Raw genomic sequence first — 20,412 nt, forward strand, 5'->3', positions numbered from 1 at the left:
TCAGCTTTAGTCTTTTTACGTCCATTTCCTTTTTTTTTTTTTTTTTTTTTTCTTTTTCAGGTTACTGGAAGCTGTTGAATAACTGGCATGGGGTAGGAAAGACACTGGGGTCATAAGGTCCACATTTTATTGTTTTTGTAAAATTAGAGCATTCATTAACTTATACCAACTAACACAGCAATGGAACAGCACAGCTGCACACTTTTAGAAACTTGTGTAAGCTGTTGTTTTTATCTAGCACCTTTCTTAACAAGTCATGCCATGTATTAAGCAGCAGAAAGAGGTATAGGTATTAAAACATCAGTACCATATCTCATAGAGGCATATTAATGTAAGAAAGCGAATAGTAATAAAGAAATTAGGAAAGCATTCCTATCTCCTTAATCCAAGATGTATTTGTTAATTTAGCTAACTCCTTTAGCTAAAAATATATGCAAGTACCTGTTTCAGTACTTCTGTAGAGGGAGCAATGGCAGGTGCTCATGGTTATACAGACAGACAGTAGTCAGGATTGAACATCAACCACTGATGGCTATACAGCACCTTACAACACTGAAAACCATCTCAGTACGTCGTATGCTTGGACTATGAGGTGAAACTCCAGTGAACATCCATACTGGTCTAGGCAGAGAATGGACTGGTGACCCAGACCAAGCAGTAAAAGGTGGCGGCAGTATTACCTGCAGCACCACCATGCCCGTTACCATTCTACCCATCAGTTTGTGCCGTCATTCTAGCCCAAAGTATTTAAGGAGCTGTTGACACCCCTTTTATAGAACATATCGTCATGTGGTTTTAGTTTGCCTAATATGGTCCACAGTAAGCATAATCTCAAGTCATTTTACAAAGACATGCACTACAAGGCAGTGTAAAAAAATCAGGTAAGCTCATATGCCAAATAATTCCCCAAAACGTCCTGATATTAGTGTGAAGAAGGTCACTTTTAAAAAATGTTTACATTGCGTACTACGTTACACTCTCCCGATGATGACCTAAACCTTTTCATCAGGAGGCTCCTCATAACATAGGGTCATATGTATCTCCGTGCTTGTGCATGAACAGCCTTTTTGAGCTACTGTTCTTCTCTAGTGTGGCTTTGTATTTTTTTTTTTAGAAAGAATGTGCTGTGGTCAAGTTACGGATGATTATAACAGGCAAATTGGTTCTGCTGAGTGTGTGTTATCTTAAGCTAATGCTGTTTTCGTTTCATAAATTTCTCTGTATTTGTTAAAATTTCAAATAGGCTATAGTATGTGTGTCCTTTTAGTGGCAGCGGTGGTGTCTGAAATTGTAGCATTTTATTGTGTAAAGTGAATATTGATATTTAATGTGGCACAAAATTTGAGAATTAATTGCTTCATTTGGCCGCATATTTGTAGGTGAGGTTGTTCAGAACAATAGAATCAATAAATTGCTGCTAGAAGCAACACAAAGGCAGTTATAGGAGGAGGATTACCAGGTCTGTATGGCAGAAAATGTAGTGTTTGAAAATCTGACACTTGGATGTGAGGGTAAGAGAAAAAAATGGCAATCCATTCCTATCTGTATGGTGCTATTTATCCTAAAGTGCTTTACTCGTTCAATTGGTGTGGATAGCTATTTGTCTTACACTGCCTTTCATTTTTTGTAGCTAATGTTTTACTCTCCAATAGTGCTTTTTGAATTATAGCTTGGCACTATTTGTAATTTGTATTTTATTTCCCCACCTTGCATGACGCAAATTTGATACTGATGTATGTAGATGTTTTAAATTTGCTCCACTGTGACCTTAACTAGGGTAAGACCGGATCTACAGTAGTAAACAGATTGACTGAACAAACTACTAGTACTCTTTTTCTTTTTCAGCCATGATTCCATTCTACTATTTTTTTCTTTTTCTTATGTTGATAAGGATGCAGAACTCAAACTGAAAGTAATTAAGTGGTGTTGATTGAGGGGGTGTTATATTTGAATTATAGAGGGTATATACTTACTTTAATATAAAACCTGACCTGTGACTGCACTAGATACTAATTAGAAGAGTCTCAAAATGATCAGAACCCCCTAATAATCTGTTTAATGCTCTGATCTTTTCCCCTAGGATTTTGCCGACAGTCCTCATTATGGCGATCATTTGAGTGACAGTCGATTAGTGTCCCACGAAGGATTGTCTCCGACACCTTTTATGAACTCGAGTCTGATGGGTAAGTAGGTAATTCCTGGCAAGTAGCCGCTCAAAGCCTCTTTGGTCAGGAATGAGCCATTTTTCATCCATCCGTTGTCTGGCTTGACAGAACCACATTGCACATCTGGAAGCTGCAACAGTTTTTGCGGCGACAGTTTCTCCAGCATCTGACCCTCCCCCTGGCTAAAAGTCGCACCATCAGTACAGCTTTCCGTCATGAAGGATTTGCTTTGAGCAGTCACGGCTCCTGGCAACCAATAAGAAACTGATTGGCTGTTTTTAAATATAAGCACCTAATCCAATTATAAAAGTTAGAGGAGAAAACAAATATCGTCAAAGGGATTTCAAATCTTTATGTTGGTGTAAGCAGTATTTTTTAAATCATTAAGAAGAGTGCATTATGTTTCATATTATCTGTAACAGATAAAATATTAAAAATGCGACAAAATGTTTTAATTGAGTAATAAAGCCACCTTCTATTAAATAAATAACTACTTACTCTAAGTATTCCCTCTTAAACTCATTAATAAAAAAAACCTGAAGATTTTTTTTCCCTCAAATTAAATATTGCAAGTAAAAATAAAAAATCAACCCAGCACAATGTATTTCCACAAAACATTATAGCATTTTTATTTTTACTCATAACATAATTATTTGTGCAGTTTGTAACGTTTTTATAATAATTTAAAAAAAAAAATAAATAAATAAAAAAAAAAATAATGTAGTGGTTTCCCAAAAAGTTAAAAAATTTTTTAAGAAAAAATCCACTTAGCTTGTATTGTAAAATTAACAGGAGTGAAGACTCTTATGCCATGATATTAAGAATATCAGTTTTAAATTAACCAAATGAAAAATAAAAATACAATGTTTTTCTTAAATTAATTATGAGATAAAAATGACATTTTAACTGATTAAATAAAAAAATAACCTTAGGATAAATCCTTCTCTCAAATGAAATGAAGTAAAAATAAAACAGTTTACTAAATTTTTGAAATAATAAAATCAGCGCTTGAATTAACTGAAGTAAACCCAAAAGAAGTGTTTATGCTAGCCTGCATGTGTGGACTTGAAGCCTACTGTTAGCAATTTGTCTGACTTGTGTTATTTTTGTGTTAAATGTCTCTTAATGAAAGTTTCTGCCTCTTTTTGTTCTGGAATGTCTGTGGCAGCCTGATATTTTTAAGGATTCCTGCACTACTCTTTGCCATGGTAGAGGTCAGCATGTTCGTAAACTAAACAAGATCCCACAAGATTTTCATAAACCTCAGTTGGTCCTAGACTACGTGACCTATTTATGCAGTGTCTGTCTGTCTACCTATCTATCTAACTATCTAATCATTTATTTATTTAAGATCTTGGCATTACCATTTTAAGACAGAGCCCTTGTAATCTAAGTGGATTAGTTAAATCCAAATCCACGTAGTCTGCAGTTTCTTTTGAAACTGGTCGTGATGCTGCTTCTTTGTTTACTTCCTTAATCTTCTGTCCATTCAGGGAATAGCATCAGCTGAAGTGCGAGCCTTTTGCTAAAGAGACAGCAACTGAAATATAAAAGAAAAATAAAATCACTTGCAGCCAAGCACTTCTATTCCATTGTACACACATAACCGCTGCTCAGCAGTCGTGAAACTGCTTTGATTGGTTTGAGGTTTTAAAGTGAATGTGGTGCTGAGGCTACTTTTTAAGGCCCTTTTTATGTAAAATGTTCTATATGCTAGAGTTGCTTTGTGACTTGTGAGCACTTATTTTGGTTTGAGTTTTATAAGCATCGTTTTCCTAAATAAAACATTGAATAGATGCAAATCATATCATTGGTCCTGTTTAAAAATTACTTGTGTAATGGAGTCCTGTTTAATAATGACGTGTGTAATATTTATTCTGTTTTACTTCATGCAAGCCTACAGACACTTTTTTTACCCTATTACTGACTGAATTTCTTTATTTAAAAAGTGGGATATGGCAGGTAGTAATGTTCTAATGTCAGCTCGTTTTTCATCCTTAAGCCCAAATGTTTCTTTACATAGTACCACAAATGTTGCATTCAATATAATGTGGTTAATTCTTTCAACTTAATGGTGAATCATCTACTCGAGGAAAGTGCATTTAAGACTGAAGCCAGGAGGCACTTCTTTACGCAAAGAGTTGTGGGAATCTGAAACAAGCTACCGAGTCATGGAGTTGAAGCAGAAACCATGAAAACCTTTAAGAAGTATCCGGATGACATATGGGGACAGCTTAGAGTAGCTAAAGAATCAAGCTTGATGGACTGAATGGTCTCTCACTTATCAGATTTCTTATGTTATCATCAAAGAATTTACACCAAAAAAGTGCTTTCAGGTTTGGCGGGAGGTGATTGTTTATTAGGGAAAACACTTTCAGGTTCATGTTAAAATTAAGTGTTACTTTGGCTGGACAGACATAGCTAGAACGCCACCTTATGCTTCATGAATGCATCTCCATCATGCAATATTGAAAGGTATTTTATAAAGAGGCGTATAACTAACTTGAAATGACAGATTAAAATGTAATCCAAATTAAAAAAAAAAGACAATCAAATGAAAGGTAGCATTAAGTGTCCCTCTTTACAGTGTGCTTGGACTGTAATTGCTTGTCATTACGCTTTATTACAATGTACTCACTGTGGAGCTAGAAACACGGAATTGGAGACTACATAGTCAAGTAGGAAATATGAACAAGAAATGCATACTTACCAATGCCATTACTCAAGCTGGATTGTAACTAGATAGGTGTAATGCCTACTATGGTTAAACTTAGTATTATCAACATAAAGAATAAAGTATACATACATCATCCAATTCTGCAAGATTTCTTGAAAGGATTCAAATGTGTATTGTGTGAAATTGCCTTCTTTCTCAAAAATGGTCATCATTTTTAAATAATATGTTGAAGGAACAGTTGCTTTACCAAGAGCTATAGTGGTGGTCCTTATGACTTAATCATTGGGTTCCAGACATTTAGTGTGTCTCATTTTGGATGTCAGGCTTTTATAAGGAAAAGAAAAGTAATAGGGCACTATCCAAATTATCATAATTTTATGATATTGAAATCTGGGGCATTTGCGGCTTCATACTGTTGGCGTTTTCACTCTTGTGGGGGAGCACATTGACTAAATGTTTGTGTGTGAGCTGTTGTCAGTTTTCAGGCAGAAGTAAGCAAAATGAAAGCAAAGCAAGTGGGGCAGTAGATAATGCTTTCATAGTCTTTAATAATCTACATTGTTAATTATATAGCCAGTGTGTCTATGCACACTAAACTTAACCACTGCTTTGGTTTATGACAGTGAAGCTCCTCAGGCTTATTTCTGGCTGGGACAGGAACATTTGGAGTTATGTTCTCAAAAGCTGTTCACATTATTAGTTTTTGAGCAATTTAATGTATCGTATATACTCGAATATAAGCCGAGTTTTTCAGCCCCCAAAACGTGCTGAAAAACGTCACCCTTGGCTTATATTCGAGTCAGGTCCCGCTGCCCCCCGGTATACGAACAAGCCAGTTTCCCTTTCGGTTTGTGCGCGCCGATTTCTGCACGTGTTCAGTCTCTCCCTGTGCATTCCCTGTGCAGCGAGCGAGAGAGACAGAGAGAGCGCAAGACGCACGCACACACGCATGCATGCACACACGAGAGAGACACACACACACACACACACACACACGCGAGCGAGCGAGAGACCATATTGTTTTTGTTGACACTCTTCTCCACTTACAGAGCTAGTTTACTGTTTTTCGTTGAAATAAATACTCAAAAACATTTAACCTACTGATGCCTCAATTAATGTACGGTAATTTTATTGGTATTTATTTTAATTATTGAAACTTACCAGTAGCTGCTGCATTTCCCACCCTAGGCTTATACTTGAGTCAATATAAGTTTTTCCAGTTTTTGTAGGTAAAATTAGGTACCTCAGCTTATATTCGGGTCGGCGTATACTCGAGTATATACGGTAATATGATCTGGTGAGCTGGAGACTTTCCTAGCAGCATTGGCTGCTAGGCAGGAACCAGCCCTGGAAAGGCGCCAGCTCACCACATTTCAAGTTAAACTATAGCTGTTTCTGAAATAATAAAATATGTAGTCTGTAAGTAGCATATTTTACTGGTTTCTATTTGCGATGAAGATCCCTGTTTCCTCTGCCATCTCAGCAGCCCACTTATAGCCAAGGTGTTTACTGTGTTGTGTTCAATATTATGTAAGAAAGCTCCTTTTGCTCTATAGCATCTTTTAATTCTATATCTTATTTAAAAATTCTGCATTTGAGAATTAATAAGTGTCTGCCTTAAGAGTGAATTGCAGGAATCTTGCTAATCTCCAGGTTTAGCTTTTGGCTACAAAATTCATAAAGTTTTTCATAGAAGTGCACAGAATGAATTATCAGTTTGTAATGTATACATTGATGGTGCTCTTTTAATATCCCTCCCGTAGTCACAAGTTTGTGGAGACAATCTTGTAAAACTTTACACAATTTAATTTTATCATGCAAAGGAGAATCTTGGTATAATAGGAGGTGGTGTTCACCGCCTTCTCCTGAGGGCTTTGTCCTTATAACAGTCATGTTAACAAAAGACATCTTTTCTTGGAGGGTGTTTTTAAAGAGAATTGACATTGCCTCTGAACTCTTTACAGAACTTGCCGTTATCAGAGCGTTTAGAGCAGGCCTGTAGGCTCTACACTTGTAGACTCTGTACACAGGTAAACATGAAATGCTGTCAGCTTTCGTTACAAGAAAAAACATACTTGTGGTGGAGATACAGTCTGTCAGCAAAGCAACAGGAAAAAAGAATGTGTGGCTGGAAACAGAACGGCATGTCACTCCTGAGATGTCATCCATGCCCTTGACAACTTTGCCAAGCTTCAAAAGATCTTGTTTTCAGTATGAATATTTGGGCACCGTATGACATTATTTCTAAAGCTGTTTGAGTCTGAGATGATGTCATGTGGAAGCATAAATGATAGGAAAGTTAAGTTACAACATTATGAAGCAGAACTATGATGTTACTATGAGCATGCGACTCTGGTTGCTTCTCTGTTTAATATTTGGCACAGTTTGCTATTCATATTAATTCTACAGAGCACAGCAACAAAACGGTCAGGCTTAAAAGTCCTATTGATCAGCACCTTGGTATGTTTTTCAGCAGTTTAATTTCATTGTGTTGGTTTATTGGTATATTTATGACGATTGAATATATAGAGTCATTTAAGAAAATTATCTGCTGTAGCCAAAGTGTAGTTCATCCTGGTGTATTTTGCATCCAGTTTGTTTCATTCAAACATATCACTGGGGTCTCCACTTATTCAATGTACTGCTCTTTATTCTTATTTTAAAGTGGCTTCCACTAACAGTCCAAGGGAATCGGGCACTTGTGTTAGGGCAGGTTGTGTTTGGTTCAGCATCTGACATAACATGTTCAAACCCACTTAATTAAATTCAGCGTCATGGGAAGCTGGGGCCTTACTTGGCAATATTCAAGTGCAATGTGGGTAACAACCCTGGAAAGGACACTATTAAAATGGCATGACCATTGATATCCTTTTTGACACTTACAGTTTGGATTTGCCAATTAACCTTTTGCATGTCTTTTGAGATTGGCCAGAACAACAGTGTACCTGAAGGTAATCTAGCATAGCTGAATGATAAAAAGGCATGGGATACAAACCCATGATGCTGGATCTGCAAGGTGGCAGTACCTCCCACTGTGCTACCTTGCTGCCCACAGTGGTAATTCAGCAAACAACTGAAAATCATCAAAACATTCACATATTTAATGCGTAGTTTATATTGTAGGTGTGTATATACTGTGTGTGTGTGTGTGTATAATATTAATTATATAATATATATTTTATTTATATATATATATATATATATATATATATATATATATAGTATAATATTATATAATATAATATTATTATAGTCAGGTGTATGATCAACCAATTCTACCAAACAGGTGCTAATGATCATCAATGTCACACGTAGGTTGAAACACAGTCATTAACTGAAACAGAAACAGCTGTGTAGGAGGCTTAAAACTGGGTGAGGAACAGCCAAACTCTGCTACCAAGGCGAGGTTGTGGAAGACAGTTTCATGTCATGGCGAGATTGAGCACAGCAACAAGACACAAGGTAGTTATACTACATCAGCAAGGTCTCTCCCAGACAAAGATTTCAAAGTAGACTGGGGTTTCAAGATGTGCCGTTCAAGCTCTTTTGAAGAAACACAAAGAAATGGGCAACGTTGAGGATCGTAGACGCAGTGGTCGGCCAAGGAAACTCAGTGTAGCAGATGAAAGACGCATCAAGCTTTTTACCCATCGAAATCGGAAGCTGTCCAGCAGTGCCATCAGCTCAGAACAGGCAGAAACCAGTGAGACCCAGGTACACCCATCTACTGTCCGGAGAAGTCTGGCCAGAAGTGGGCTTCATGGAAGAGTTGCAGCCAAAAAGTTCAGTTTATATACACAGTTTCCCTTTTCAAGATTCAGTAGTAATTGTCCACTGCCACTGCAAAAAGAAAGTCTTTAGTCTTTCTCTCTTTAGTATTTGTGCCTGAAATCACTGAAGATAACACACACCTTCATCCACTCATAAAAAATGCTTTCCAGTTTATTAATATATGAAATCTTTCCATTGGATGTCTTATAAATCACAAATCTTACTTTAAGCTCAGAGTTGAAATTAAAGACTTAAAAATGACAGGCAGCAAAGACGACACCTAATGTTGCACATTTGAACAACTTGAAATAAGTACACAGTTGTTTATAAATGCACATTTTTTTAATACTGTGTAGTGTTAAATGGCCCAAAAGATACAGATACGAATAGGCATTTCGTATTCTGAATACCTCTGTGTTCAACCCAGTTATTAGGTTGCTGGTGGTCTGAGCTCATTCTGGAGCCATGCCTTGGTGGGGTGCCAGTTCATTGCAGAAGGACCGTATACCAATCAGGCCAATTTTAAATGAATCTAAGGCTCAGTTTTTGAGATGGTCTCACATGGATAAGGGTGATGTTGCCAATGCCAAACTGAAAGTGATCACACCATAATATTAAACCTTTTACTCTGGATCTGTGAATCAGTATGCTTAACAAGTGAAGAAACTGCATGTAATACTCTTAATATAGCCACTCTCCTCCAAACATTTTTTTTTCATTCTGATTTCATCAGGATGCCATAGCGAGTCATTAAAACAAATTTAAAATGTAAAAATTAAAGTTTAGTTTTACTACCTGAGTGTAGTATTTCTTGTTTAAGTTAGGTTAGGTAGACTTGTTTTCTCAAAGAGAAATTTGCCTCTACCAAAATTTTACAAAAACGAAGCATTGTTACACTGATAGGAGAAAGTAAACCAAGTGACAGTATATGATAACCATTGTTACAATCTGTACACACATCCATAACACTTCTGCAAGTAAGAATAAATAACTGTACACCATGATAATTCATAATACAACAGGATCCCTACAACTACTGAAGTTTAAAATGCCTGTAAACTCTTGAGATAACAGTTCTTAAATCCATTACTTTTGATCTTTGAAAATCTAAATCTGTCGCCTTATTTGCAACTAGTGAAACTGGGGATGGCTGCTAGACTGGAGTCGGCCTTATTTCTAACTTGCTTGTGATACGACACTGTAAAGCCTGTGTCACATTATGGGACAGTTCTAGTGATTTTCAGTTGTAGCCTTTGTTTACGTAATCTTAGTGGAGACAGTCGGCGGCATGCTGATTTCCTAAGGTGACATACCCATGGAATGAGACCAACTAGACTGTGAATCGCTGCAATAAAGTCTAACAGGTTTGAATTTGCCTTTAGTCATAGGGCAGGCTGTATGTCCATTAGATCTGGCAACCAGTGAATACTCATCTAGAAATACAATGCATAGAATGCAGCAACGAGGAATAAGGAACACACGTGTTTTGAACCTCACAAACAGAAAAGAAGCTTGTAATGGAAAAAAGAAAGGAAGGACCAAGATTGCTTCTGTACTCTCCACAGCTGTTAATCGTTCAAATAGCACCAGCTGCGTAAAGTAGCACGCTGTTGGCTATCAGAGAAAAGGGCGAGCATGACTGTGCTGAAAGATGGACGCTCAGTTGGTAAATGTGACATGGGCTGCGATTTTCTGTTATATACCTTAACATGGTGCAGCGACAAGGTCAGCAGTTGCTGTCGGCATGTCTGATGTACCCCATTACAAAAAGTCATGTGACATCAACTTAAGAAAGGACTGCTGCAAACCAATGAATTTGTTACTCATTTTGACAGTATTTACATAGAAAATTCTGTAGTACTAGGGTGTTGTACCGTGTTAGCCATTATGAATGTAGAGAAAAGCCAAGCAAAATGACACCTTTTATTGGCTAACTAAAAAGATTACAATATGCAAGCTTTCAAGGCAACTCAGGCCCCTTCTTCAGGCAAGATGTAAACTTTACATCTTGCCTGAAGAAGGGGCCTGAGTTGCCTTGAAAGCTTGCATATTGTAATCTTTTTAGTTAGCCAATAAAAGGTGTCATTTTGCTTGGCTTTTCTCTACATAAAAAATTCTTAATTGTGAGGTTTTATAAACTAACGCATACTTGCAAATAGGACAATTGATTTGATGAAAGGCTTCAAAATAAAAAAAAGTAGTCATAGTTTTGTCCACTTCGTCCTTACAAAGGGTAGCTACTTCTGTCTACTCTTACAGATTTCTTCTGTTTTGAGACCAAAATTTTTTTGGAGCTTAAGTGTAGTCATGTAATATGTCCAAAATTCTGACAAATACAGTGCCTCCTAGTAATTCACTCTTATCTGCCACCATTTCAGGCACACCTCCGTCCTAGAGGAGTCAAATTCTTTAGGATTATTGCAGGTTTTTGTGCAAGGTGGGCAGCTGCAGTGACCCCCCCCCCCCCCATTGAAACTTCTGCACTTGCACTTTCAAAACTAAAATTACTTTGTCAGAATTAAAGTATAGCTTGTATCCATTTAAATAATCCAAGTAATTCTGCTTTTCCTCCTCCTCCCCCATACCTGGGCCAATGTGTCTTTCAATTTGGAACTTTTGTAATAACTTTTTTATGGAGCTGTTGTTACTGACCTCATAAATAAGTGTTTAATGCTGTCATATGAATATGAAGTATTCAAGGTAGCATCTTTGCTGTATATCAACTCTGCAGATTCTGTTGGAAGAATTTAAAAGTCCTACTCTGAAGCAGAGGGGTCCAAGTCCAAAAGTCGAGGTTATATTGTCCTGAATGCTTTCTCTGTGGTCAGGAGGTCTACACTTAATGAGAAGTAGCAGGAGTAGCTCCTAAAGGCAAGAACAGCAAACGTATGCTGTGTGCGTGGGACTCAACATTTTCCTGAATACCGCTGTTATGATTCTTTGACTTAAAGTTTTCAGTAACAGAACTGGCAGTGAATCAGCCACAGTCTAGTTTTGTTCACATAATAAATTTTTGCCGCATAGTGCAAAGTTTTAAAGTAAGGTCCATCAGAAACAAAGGACTATTTGTGAAATCCATGAATTGGCACATTGATTGTGTTAATGTAAACTGATTTTTGCGCTCGGGGTGGAAGTTTGTTTTCATTAGTTTGTAAGGATGTGAAGTGCATTAAACAGGAATACTTAAAGTCCAGCTCATTTTCCTTTGCTGTGGGGTTTTTTTTGTTAAATAATTAACTTAGGAAATAAAGCTATTGTGTGGGAGCGAACCTAGTCTAGAAATCCTGACAGCAGGGTTGTGTAAGACAGGGACTCCCTGCAGCTCTGCGGCGACTCATTTTACACGTCACAGCCTTTTCTCTTCTCTTAAAGTTTCTGTTAGTCATCTTTTGAAATGTCCTTTTATAAAAGTCTGGTTTATTTCATTTTACTTTTCCTTCTAGTCGCGCTGTAATTTTTTTTTTCTTCTATTCATCTTGTGAAGACAATGTTTTCATTTGAAGCGGAATGGGAGAAATTTTCCGGGAAGTCAGTGTGTTTTAGAACTAACTCCAAAAATTTTAAATCTTAATTTTTAGAAAACATGCAAAATGGTTTAAATTTCAGCTCCCTTGTAGCACAGTGACTAACACAATTAAGAATTCATGATGATCTGAGAAATTCATCATAATAGGAGACACGCAGGGTAGTGTGGGTTCATTGAATAATATTCTGTATACATACGGCCAGAAGCAGAAAAAAAAATATATAGCTAACTGGTATTTATACATTGAGCTATGACTCTTAAGTTGTGTTCATTTTAAATGCTGTCACAATTTCACTACCTCAAAAAGGATACTTTTTAGCACAAGCATATTATATTTCAAATTAGTATGGCTACTTGTATTACATTTATCCACACATCCACTATCATGACCACTTGCAGTCATACAGTAGGTGAACTTCAAACACTGAACTTTTCTTTCATCTTTGCTTTCCACTTGGCCTTGTCATTTGCCAGGTTAATGTTCTTCCTGTTGTCATGGCAGCCTGTCATTTCTTGGATGTCCTCCATCCAGCATGTTATTCTTCTCCCTTTCTGTTTCTTTATCTTGTTCATTTCTACAATCTTTTATTACTCCTTTCCAGCCAAGTTTCTTGCAATGTGGCACAGGAATTGACACTTTCAGTATTCCTTCCAACAAATGGTTGCAGCACCTCCTCATTCATGGCCATGTCTGTCCAGCTAATTTTCATGGTCCTCCTATAGCACCATAGTTCAAAGCTTGCGGTCTTCTTTTTAGAGACATCGTAAGCGAAAAGCTTTCCACACCATTTCTGAGAACACACCAGACTTATGTCTGAAGTAGTTTTTTCATGGAGATTAGATGGAGATTGATCCTCATCAGCTCTTTGTTTCTCCAGAAAACTTGGCCTTGGTGATTAAAGCTCCAATGTCAACATTGCTTTTCAGGTTTTCATTAATCTGTATTTGGAGAAATTGGTTATTTTCTTTATTCTTTCATTTTCTAGCATTAATTTTACTCTTCTGTGTCCTTTATTTGTACAACCATGTCTTTTGCATGTTTATTTGGATAGAGACTTGATTGTCCTTTTCTGCTATTTCATTAAGTACATGTTTGAAGTCTTCCTCCAGTTCTTTGAGGAAAAGCAAATCATCTGCAATGTCTTGGATCCAAATACTGGAATTCCATCACCTTTGCAAATACCCCTAAAAACTTTGTCAGCATAGTGGGGACAAAACACATCCTTAGCACATGCCTCTTTGTACTTGTATTGCATGTTCTTGTTTGATATTCATCTTCATAAACTCTTACTGTTTTATGTTTGATCGTGGCTATGACTCTGACAACTTTTTTGCAGACATCCGTTTCTGTGAGGATGTAATTTTGTGACTCTGTTAAATGCCTTAAAGTTGATGAAGCAGATATGTGTCCTACTGCTTTTTGTTTCAATTTGCTTGTAGGGTTTTCAATGTGGTGGTGTCTTTCTTTTGGCCAGAATCCATACTGCTTTACATCAGTTTAGGCTTGGAGCTTCAAACTTAGATTACTTTTGATAGAACCTTTATTGCATGTGATGTTCTTCAGTTTGTGGTTTTGTTTGTCTTTGGGATTGCTACGGAAATGGTCCGTATCCATTCTTTGGGAATTTCCTTAACTTGATAAATTACTTTTATGACTTGAACAAACTCTCCTTTTACTTTGTCTCCCACACTTATCTGTCATCAGTTTAAAAAAAAATATAAGCATGATACACATTTTGTTGCAGATGAAATAGATGTGCCTCTGAATCCCAAGAATGCATGTTTCCCTTTTGGGCTGCAGAAGACCTTGGTGTAATTCTGAATTGACCTGGTAATAAGGGCTAATTAAGTAAGAATTTAAAAAAAATGTATCTGTGTCATTGTTTTCAGACCGAGGTCAGGAGAGCCTGTCCCATCTTTGATTCTTCTTTGATTCAACTAAAAAGATTACAATATGCAAGCTTTCGAGGCAACTCGGATCCCTTCTTCAGGCAAGATGTAATGATGATTAATGATAACATCTTGCCTGAAGAAGGGGCCTGAGTTGCCTCGAAAGCTTGCATATTGTTATCTTTTTAGTTAGCCAATAAAAAGTGTCATTTTGCTTGACTTCTCACTACAAAGTTTAATATGAAAGTCATATTTGAAATCTTGGCTGATCTGCAACATACGTTGTATTAAAATGTCAGTTATTTGTATTTCATCATGCCAGCATGTGGTCTTGATGTATGCAATAAGTCTTCATACTCTCTAGTACTCCAGTGACAAAATCGGTGTTACTTAATACATTATTAGCACTGTATATTACTCAGTTTTATGTTGAATTTTTGTTTAATATGTGTCCCCCCATCCCCCCAAAATTGAGGCACACACTAGTGACATTGCTTATCCAAGGTCAGAATGTCATCGGTGGGAGTTGAAGCTTCAACTTAATGTGTTCCACACCAACTATTTAGCCCCTGGGTGGGGTCCTGCTGCCTGTTATCTGCTTCCCGGCAACACCCAGTGGTAGCAGAAAACCGGCTTAACTGCGATGGGCCCTGTGAGACTTGTACTTGGATCAACTTGTGAAATATTCCCTGTGCACTGAAGTCCCCTGAGCCATTGACTGAATGCTCACTAGAAGTGTGACACACACATAGTCATATTTAAGCATGTCCATAATACAGAACGTGCTCTGTGTCTTGCTTCATTTTTTAATTTTTGTAGCCAAATGTGTCTTATAAATGTGCAGATATGATAATTGCATATATTGCTGCTCTGTTTATTACCTCTTGTTTTGATTTTCAATTGCTGTTATAAGGCAATTCCATTTTCTCCCTGCTGTTGTTCCTTTAGTGTTAGCATGATTTTGTCCAGCTGCCATTGTAACCACAATGTGAGCAAAGGTTCTGGTACTTTAACTTTCTTAATTATTTCTGTATGCATATTTGCATGTGTCTGGTAACATCATTAGTATGTTATAAAAATTATAAACTTTATGTATGCTGATGTGGTTTCACATACTGCATATTCTCTTACCCTTAATTTGACTAATCTGACTTGAAAATGTTATTTGGCTGCTGACCCTTGAGATTTGCAGATGAAGTTCCTCTCGTGTTTTACTTCAGGACTTAACTCTCACACTGTCACAAAAGTGCTTCACACTTAAATTATGATGAGTGGGTTTGAGCACTATAAACTGGTGATGTCATGCATTCCCATATCATCTCCGTCATGCTTCCTTGTTTGTTAAGTGACATACCACACCTGTTGCTTTCTGGGAGACATAACATGAGTGCTATCGCTCACTAGGATGGAACAGTTAAAGATGAGATAAGCATCGTTGTTGCAATTGCATTTTATTCAGCCACTTGTCTACTGATGGAAAGCAATGCTGCGGGGGCCCTGCTCAGCTTATGTTGTCAAGTTTGTCTTGGGCACTTGCTTGCCAGCAACACTGAGGGCTTGTTCCAAACCTGGAATTTGAAGAATTCTGCCAACACCGCTTAAGAAAGATGAATTTCAGGCTGATGGCAGATAATCCAACCCTGCCAACAACACGCTACTCCCTGTTGTGCTGACACTTTGTTGGTGTATTATGTATTCCTCCCCTTTTATGAAATTTTGAGTGCTGTTATTTTTTTTAAGCTGCCAATCATGGGAAGGGCATGGGGCAACCTGACAGGCTTTGATCGGTTATGTGTTGGCTAATGTGGTCTCGGCCTTATTAAGGTATTAATTATGAATATAGCTTTATACTTTAGGCTCAAAATGGAATTTTCTTTAGTGCATATTTCTCAAATTTGGAATTTGAAACTCAAAAATATAAAGTAGCACTCATAGTTAAAGAGAAAACCTGCACATCTGCTGTGACATTTGAGTAATTTATTATAGTAAATATTTACCTTTACTTTTGTCCATAATAACAACATCTAAATGGATTGAATAAAATTAACAACTTGATTGTTGAGGTTAGGTTGTTGAGCGGTTCAGTTTTCCTTGGTGCCAGTTGTGTTTCTTACCCGTATGAATCCAAATTGCATTTTGTACAATTTGAATGCTGCATACTTACACAATAGGCAAATAATTTACCAGTCGCTAGTTTTTTGATAAATAACCGTGACTGGCGAAATTGAATCCTGCCTTGTGCCCAGTACAGCTGGGACTAGTTCTGACTCCTGAGTCATTGTTGAAATAAGCTGCTTGAGAAAATTAACGAATGAACAAATGTGTATATTTTGAGTTTATTTCTGTAAGGCACACTTCCACTTACGCTTAGCGCACTATACATGTAACAAATACAATATAGTTAAAAAATTAAGAGAAATAATACTTTAAGCAAAAAAGCATACAACATCATAGAAATACAGATGAATATTTTTATATTCTTAAAATGTTCTTGATATGCACACACCACTTTGTTAGGTGCATCAACCAGATGATACCAGTAGTACCTGATCCACCATTTGCTGTCAGAACAATTCTTTAGCTCTTTGCACAGTGGAATTACATAGTTATTGGAGGTGAGATGATGATGGCTTTCTATGCAGGCAGTTTCATTTTATCACACATGTTTGAATAAATTGTGATCCAGTGATTATGGAGGAACCTACATTAGGTGACTTCACTATCATTTTTAGAACTATTTATGGATCTACATAGCTGTGTGTCATTGAGCACTGTTCTGCTGAAAAAGCCTGGTGATTGATGCGTACACTCCTGCCATGAAGGGGTGCATCACATTGTGAACAATGTTAAAATATCCTATAGCGTTCTCACAATGCAATTTTTGTGTCAAATAACCAAATGTAACAAAATATTCGCAAACCCACTTTATCTAAATTCAGTCTTGGGAAGCTAGAACCAATCCTGCCAACACTGGGCATAAGGTAGCAAACAGCACTGGACAGATTGCCTGTCCCACTTAAACACCCACATTTGCACAGGGCCAGGTTAGAATTGCAAATTAATCTACCATCCATGTCTTTAGTTTTCCTCCTACATTCCCAGAATTCCCAAAAGAAAATCCACATAGATTTCATGTGGACAGTAATTAGGCATTAACCACTATATGAATTATGCATGTGTGTGATTTATCTACACATCTCTATGTATGTGTATGTATGTATGCATGTATAAATCTATATCTGTATGTATGTGTGTATAAATTTATATCTGTATGTATTTATAAATCTATCTGTATATGTGTGTGTGTATATGTATATATATGTGTGTGTATATATATATATATATTTATATATATTTATATACTGTATATGTGTATATATATATATATATATATATATATATATATATATATATATATATATATATATATATATATATATACACATTATACTATGTCAATATATGTATTTGTGTATACTTGTATGTGTATGCGTATTTTAAAATTTGCATGTGTGTTTTTAAATTTGACATATAGAAATATGCATTTTTTTTTGTTATTTATTGTTAACATTCTAGCAAAGTAATCTTATTTTTCCCCACTCTGTTTTTCCATTTCTGCGTATTATGCTTATTCACATGCACATGTCCGCTCTTCTCTCCAGTAAGACGATAGGCTTACCTGGCTCTTCTGATATCCCCTGCTATCTGCTGTGTCTTGTGGTTCACAATTAAGTAGCTCTTCAGCTCTCATGCTGTCTCAGGGCAGATTAAATCAATTAAGTCACAGTTAATAGAGTATATGTTGTCAGGGCTGGCCTCCTGTGTTCCAGACTCCCGTGTTCCTGACTCCTCATCGGATTGATTAAACTCTTTTCCTTGGTGAGATCGGAACCCCTGGAGGGTTATGTGGTTCTAAATAAAGGTGAAATATGAGGCAAGTTGTTAAGAGTTAAATGTATTGGCAAGGCTGTTGTCAGGAGGTCACAAGCCAATTGCATAAACATGGAGAGGTTTGACGGCTTTGCAAAAAGCCTGATTAATCATTTTTTTTCTCTCCATGTATCTGCTTTTTTTTTTTTTTTTTTTTTAACCTTTCCTTGTATTTTCATGTTACCTGAAAACATTGTGTGTAATTCAGAACCACATTGCCTGTAGTCTATTGATCTTACTTTTGCCAGCACATTTTTATTTTCCTGTCTGCTGGAATGATATTAAAGTAGATATTATATAACTGATACCACCTTGTGATACGCGAAACTTTAAATCGAATGGGGTGGACATAATTTGTAGACATAAATGATGTAGCTATTATAATAAGTGATAAAACAGGACAATCAGTTTTAACGCCTATGGCGAGATAGTCTAGTTATTTAAGCAGAGCTTTTAAGTATTTAATTTCCATTTAAAAGGCATGTTAGAGACCCATATAGATACGTCTATCTATTCCTCTATATATTCTATAAATTTATTGACACAGAGGAGCTACCTTGTCAGTCCCGCCAGTTCCTTTCTGATTACCATGTCCATTGCTATTTTGAAAAGTAGTGGCCTGTAAATGTGTCTTTGGTGAAGCCATTTTCACCTGTAAATTTCTATAGCTGATGTCCTGGCTGAAGCTTTTTCAATTCTTTTATTTATTCAACTACATCAGTTCCTAACATTTACCTGTTATACACCCAATCTTCTCACAACTCGCTCTCTTTTAGCTTCCTGTCAAATGTCTCTTAGGTGTATCACAGTTGTTGCCCCTTTCTTAGACTTTTTAGCAAAATGTCGCTTGCTATTGTGTCCCAGATAGGGATGTAGGGGTGATATGATTTGCTGGTGATGTCTACCAGCAAATAATCACAGAATCAGCCGTCAGTTCTTTATTTGAAGTTTGTTTATGAACAGTCTCTGTTTTTTAGCAGGAGCCATCAATATGTACCTGTTCCATCGTCTTTCTTTTCCTGATCTGCATGTGATTTTCATGTTGCGAGTCACAATAGACACATGGTTTGATGAGGCTTCTCTATCTCACCAACTGCCTCCATCACCTCCTTCAGGAGTTCCCAGGCATTGTGGGGCCCACTGAAAGTGAATATTTCCAGCATGTCCTGGGTTTTCTGCCAGTGGCATCCTGACCAGATGACCAAATCACCACAAATTGCAATACTTGAGTTAGTCTTGAGTTAGCACAGGAGAATTAGTTCAGCCGCTTTTATGCAGAATCTCAATGTTTTGGACACTACCTAACTCTCCTGGCAGTAAGTGAGGATGGGGATGTAAAATGATCAAAGTCCAAATTATCTTATTTTTCTATAATTCTTTAGTCTCCCACATTCATCACCCATTAAAGCGCTCATTCTGCTGCTTGGTTGAATTTTTTTGTCCGTTTTTTCTGCAGCATTTCTCATCTTGATTATCCCACTTAGCATTCGCACCATAACTTTCTTAATTTTCATTTGCTCTCGTGCTACTAATGTGTCAACAAATTTGAGTCCAGAATGTCTCCTTCCGCTACTTCGTTTTCCACTTCATACTTACTTCTGTGATTTCTAGGGTGTGAAGTGGTAATTTGTGGGTTTGTGATGCAGTGTGTTGGCTCCTAGCTGGGCATCAAGCTCAAATTCTGTTTGAAGGGAAGTTTTGTTCTCATCTGTTTTTCATCAAGTTTTGATGAAACCTAATAGGATTTCCAGGAAATGAAATTATGCATTTGTTTAGTGATAGTGCAAAGTGTGCTGAACGTTCATAGCCTCAGGTTTGGTGCAGCACGCCTTCCAGTAAGCTCAAATGATAAAACTCCAGCATGCTGGAATAAAACGTTTAAGTCTGTCTGGGTGTTCTGGCTATTTATGTATTTTTCCCGGTTCTAATTATTACAAATCTTCAGATAATCATAATGTCCTTTGTATACTTGCTACAGCAGGTGTCTGCTTTTATTCCCCTGTATAATAAATGCCATTTAGTAATCCACCCCCATCCTCTCAAACAGATGTTGCAGAGGTAGCAGCAGTGATTGCCATCAGGTGGTGATCAGGTGCACATGGAGCACATGTGCTGCAGTGTACTTTGTCTGCAGAGGTATGGTGGGGTACCCTGTATGACGACAAAATTATTAGGCCTCCACAGATTGGGGGTGGGTGGTGTTGCTGAATGCTTAAATGAATAAGGGTTCGGACAGAGGAGTAGAGCACAGGTTTTTTTTTTTTTTTTTTATTGGCCTTGTAGTTAACTTTTGTGGTAATATAATTGCCAGGTGCATGATGGGTTCTTTGAAAGTTCTGTAGGCATAACATTAGCATCTCATTCAAGCAGTCTCCTCATTTTCATTCAGATGTTTTTGTCGCAGTTTGTTTCAGGGGCTTCTGATTTGTATTGGCAATTAAAGAGGGATAGTT

At 37.1% G+C, this 20,412-nt stretch overlaps 1 protein-coding gene across 6 annotated transcripts in view; it reads left to right on the forward strand.

Moving 5' to 3' along the window:
- tcf12 (transcription factor 12) overlaps positions 1-20,412 on the forward strand; it is a 292,398-nt gene that overhangs the window by 123,809 nt on the left and 148,177 nt on the right. For all 6 annotated transcript variants that reach the window (XM_028823605.2, XM_051920482.1, XM_051920485.1 and 3 more), the window contains one exon: positions 2,081-2,183. In XM_028823605.2, coding sequence (XP_028679438.1) covers positions 2,081-2,183 — 103 coding nt within the window. The remainder of the gene's footprint in view (positions 1-2,080; positions 2,184-20,412) is intronic.

The sequence above is a fragment of the Erpetoichthys calabaricus genome, chromosome 17 (assembly GCF_900747795.2).
Source record: "Erpetoichthys calabaricus chromosome 17, fErpCal1.3, whole genome shotgun sequence".
NCBI classification, from domain to species: domain Eukaryota; kingdom Metazoa; phylum Chordata; class Cladistia; order Polypteriformes; family Polypteridae; genus Erpetoichthys; species Erpetoichthys calabaricus.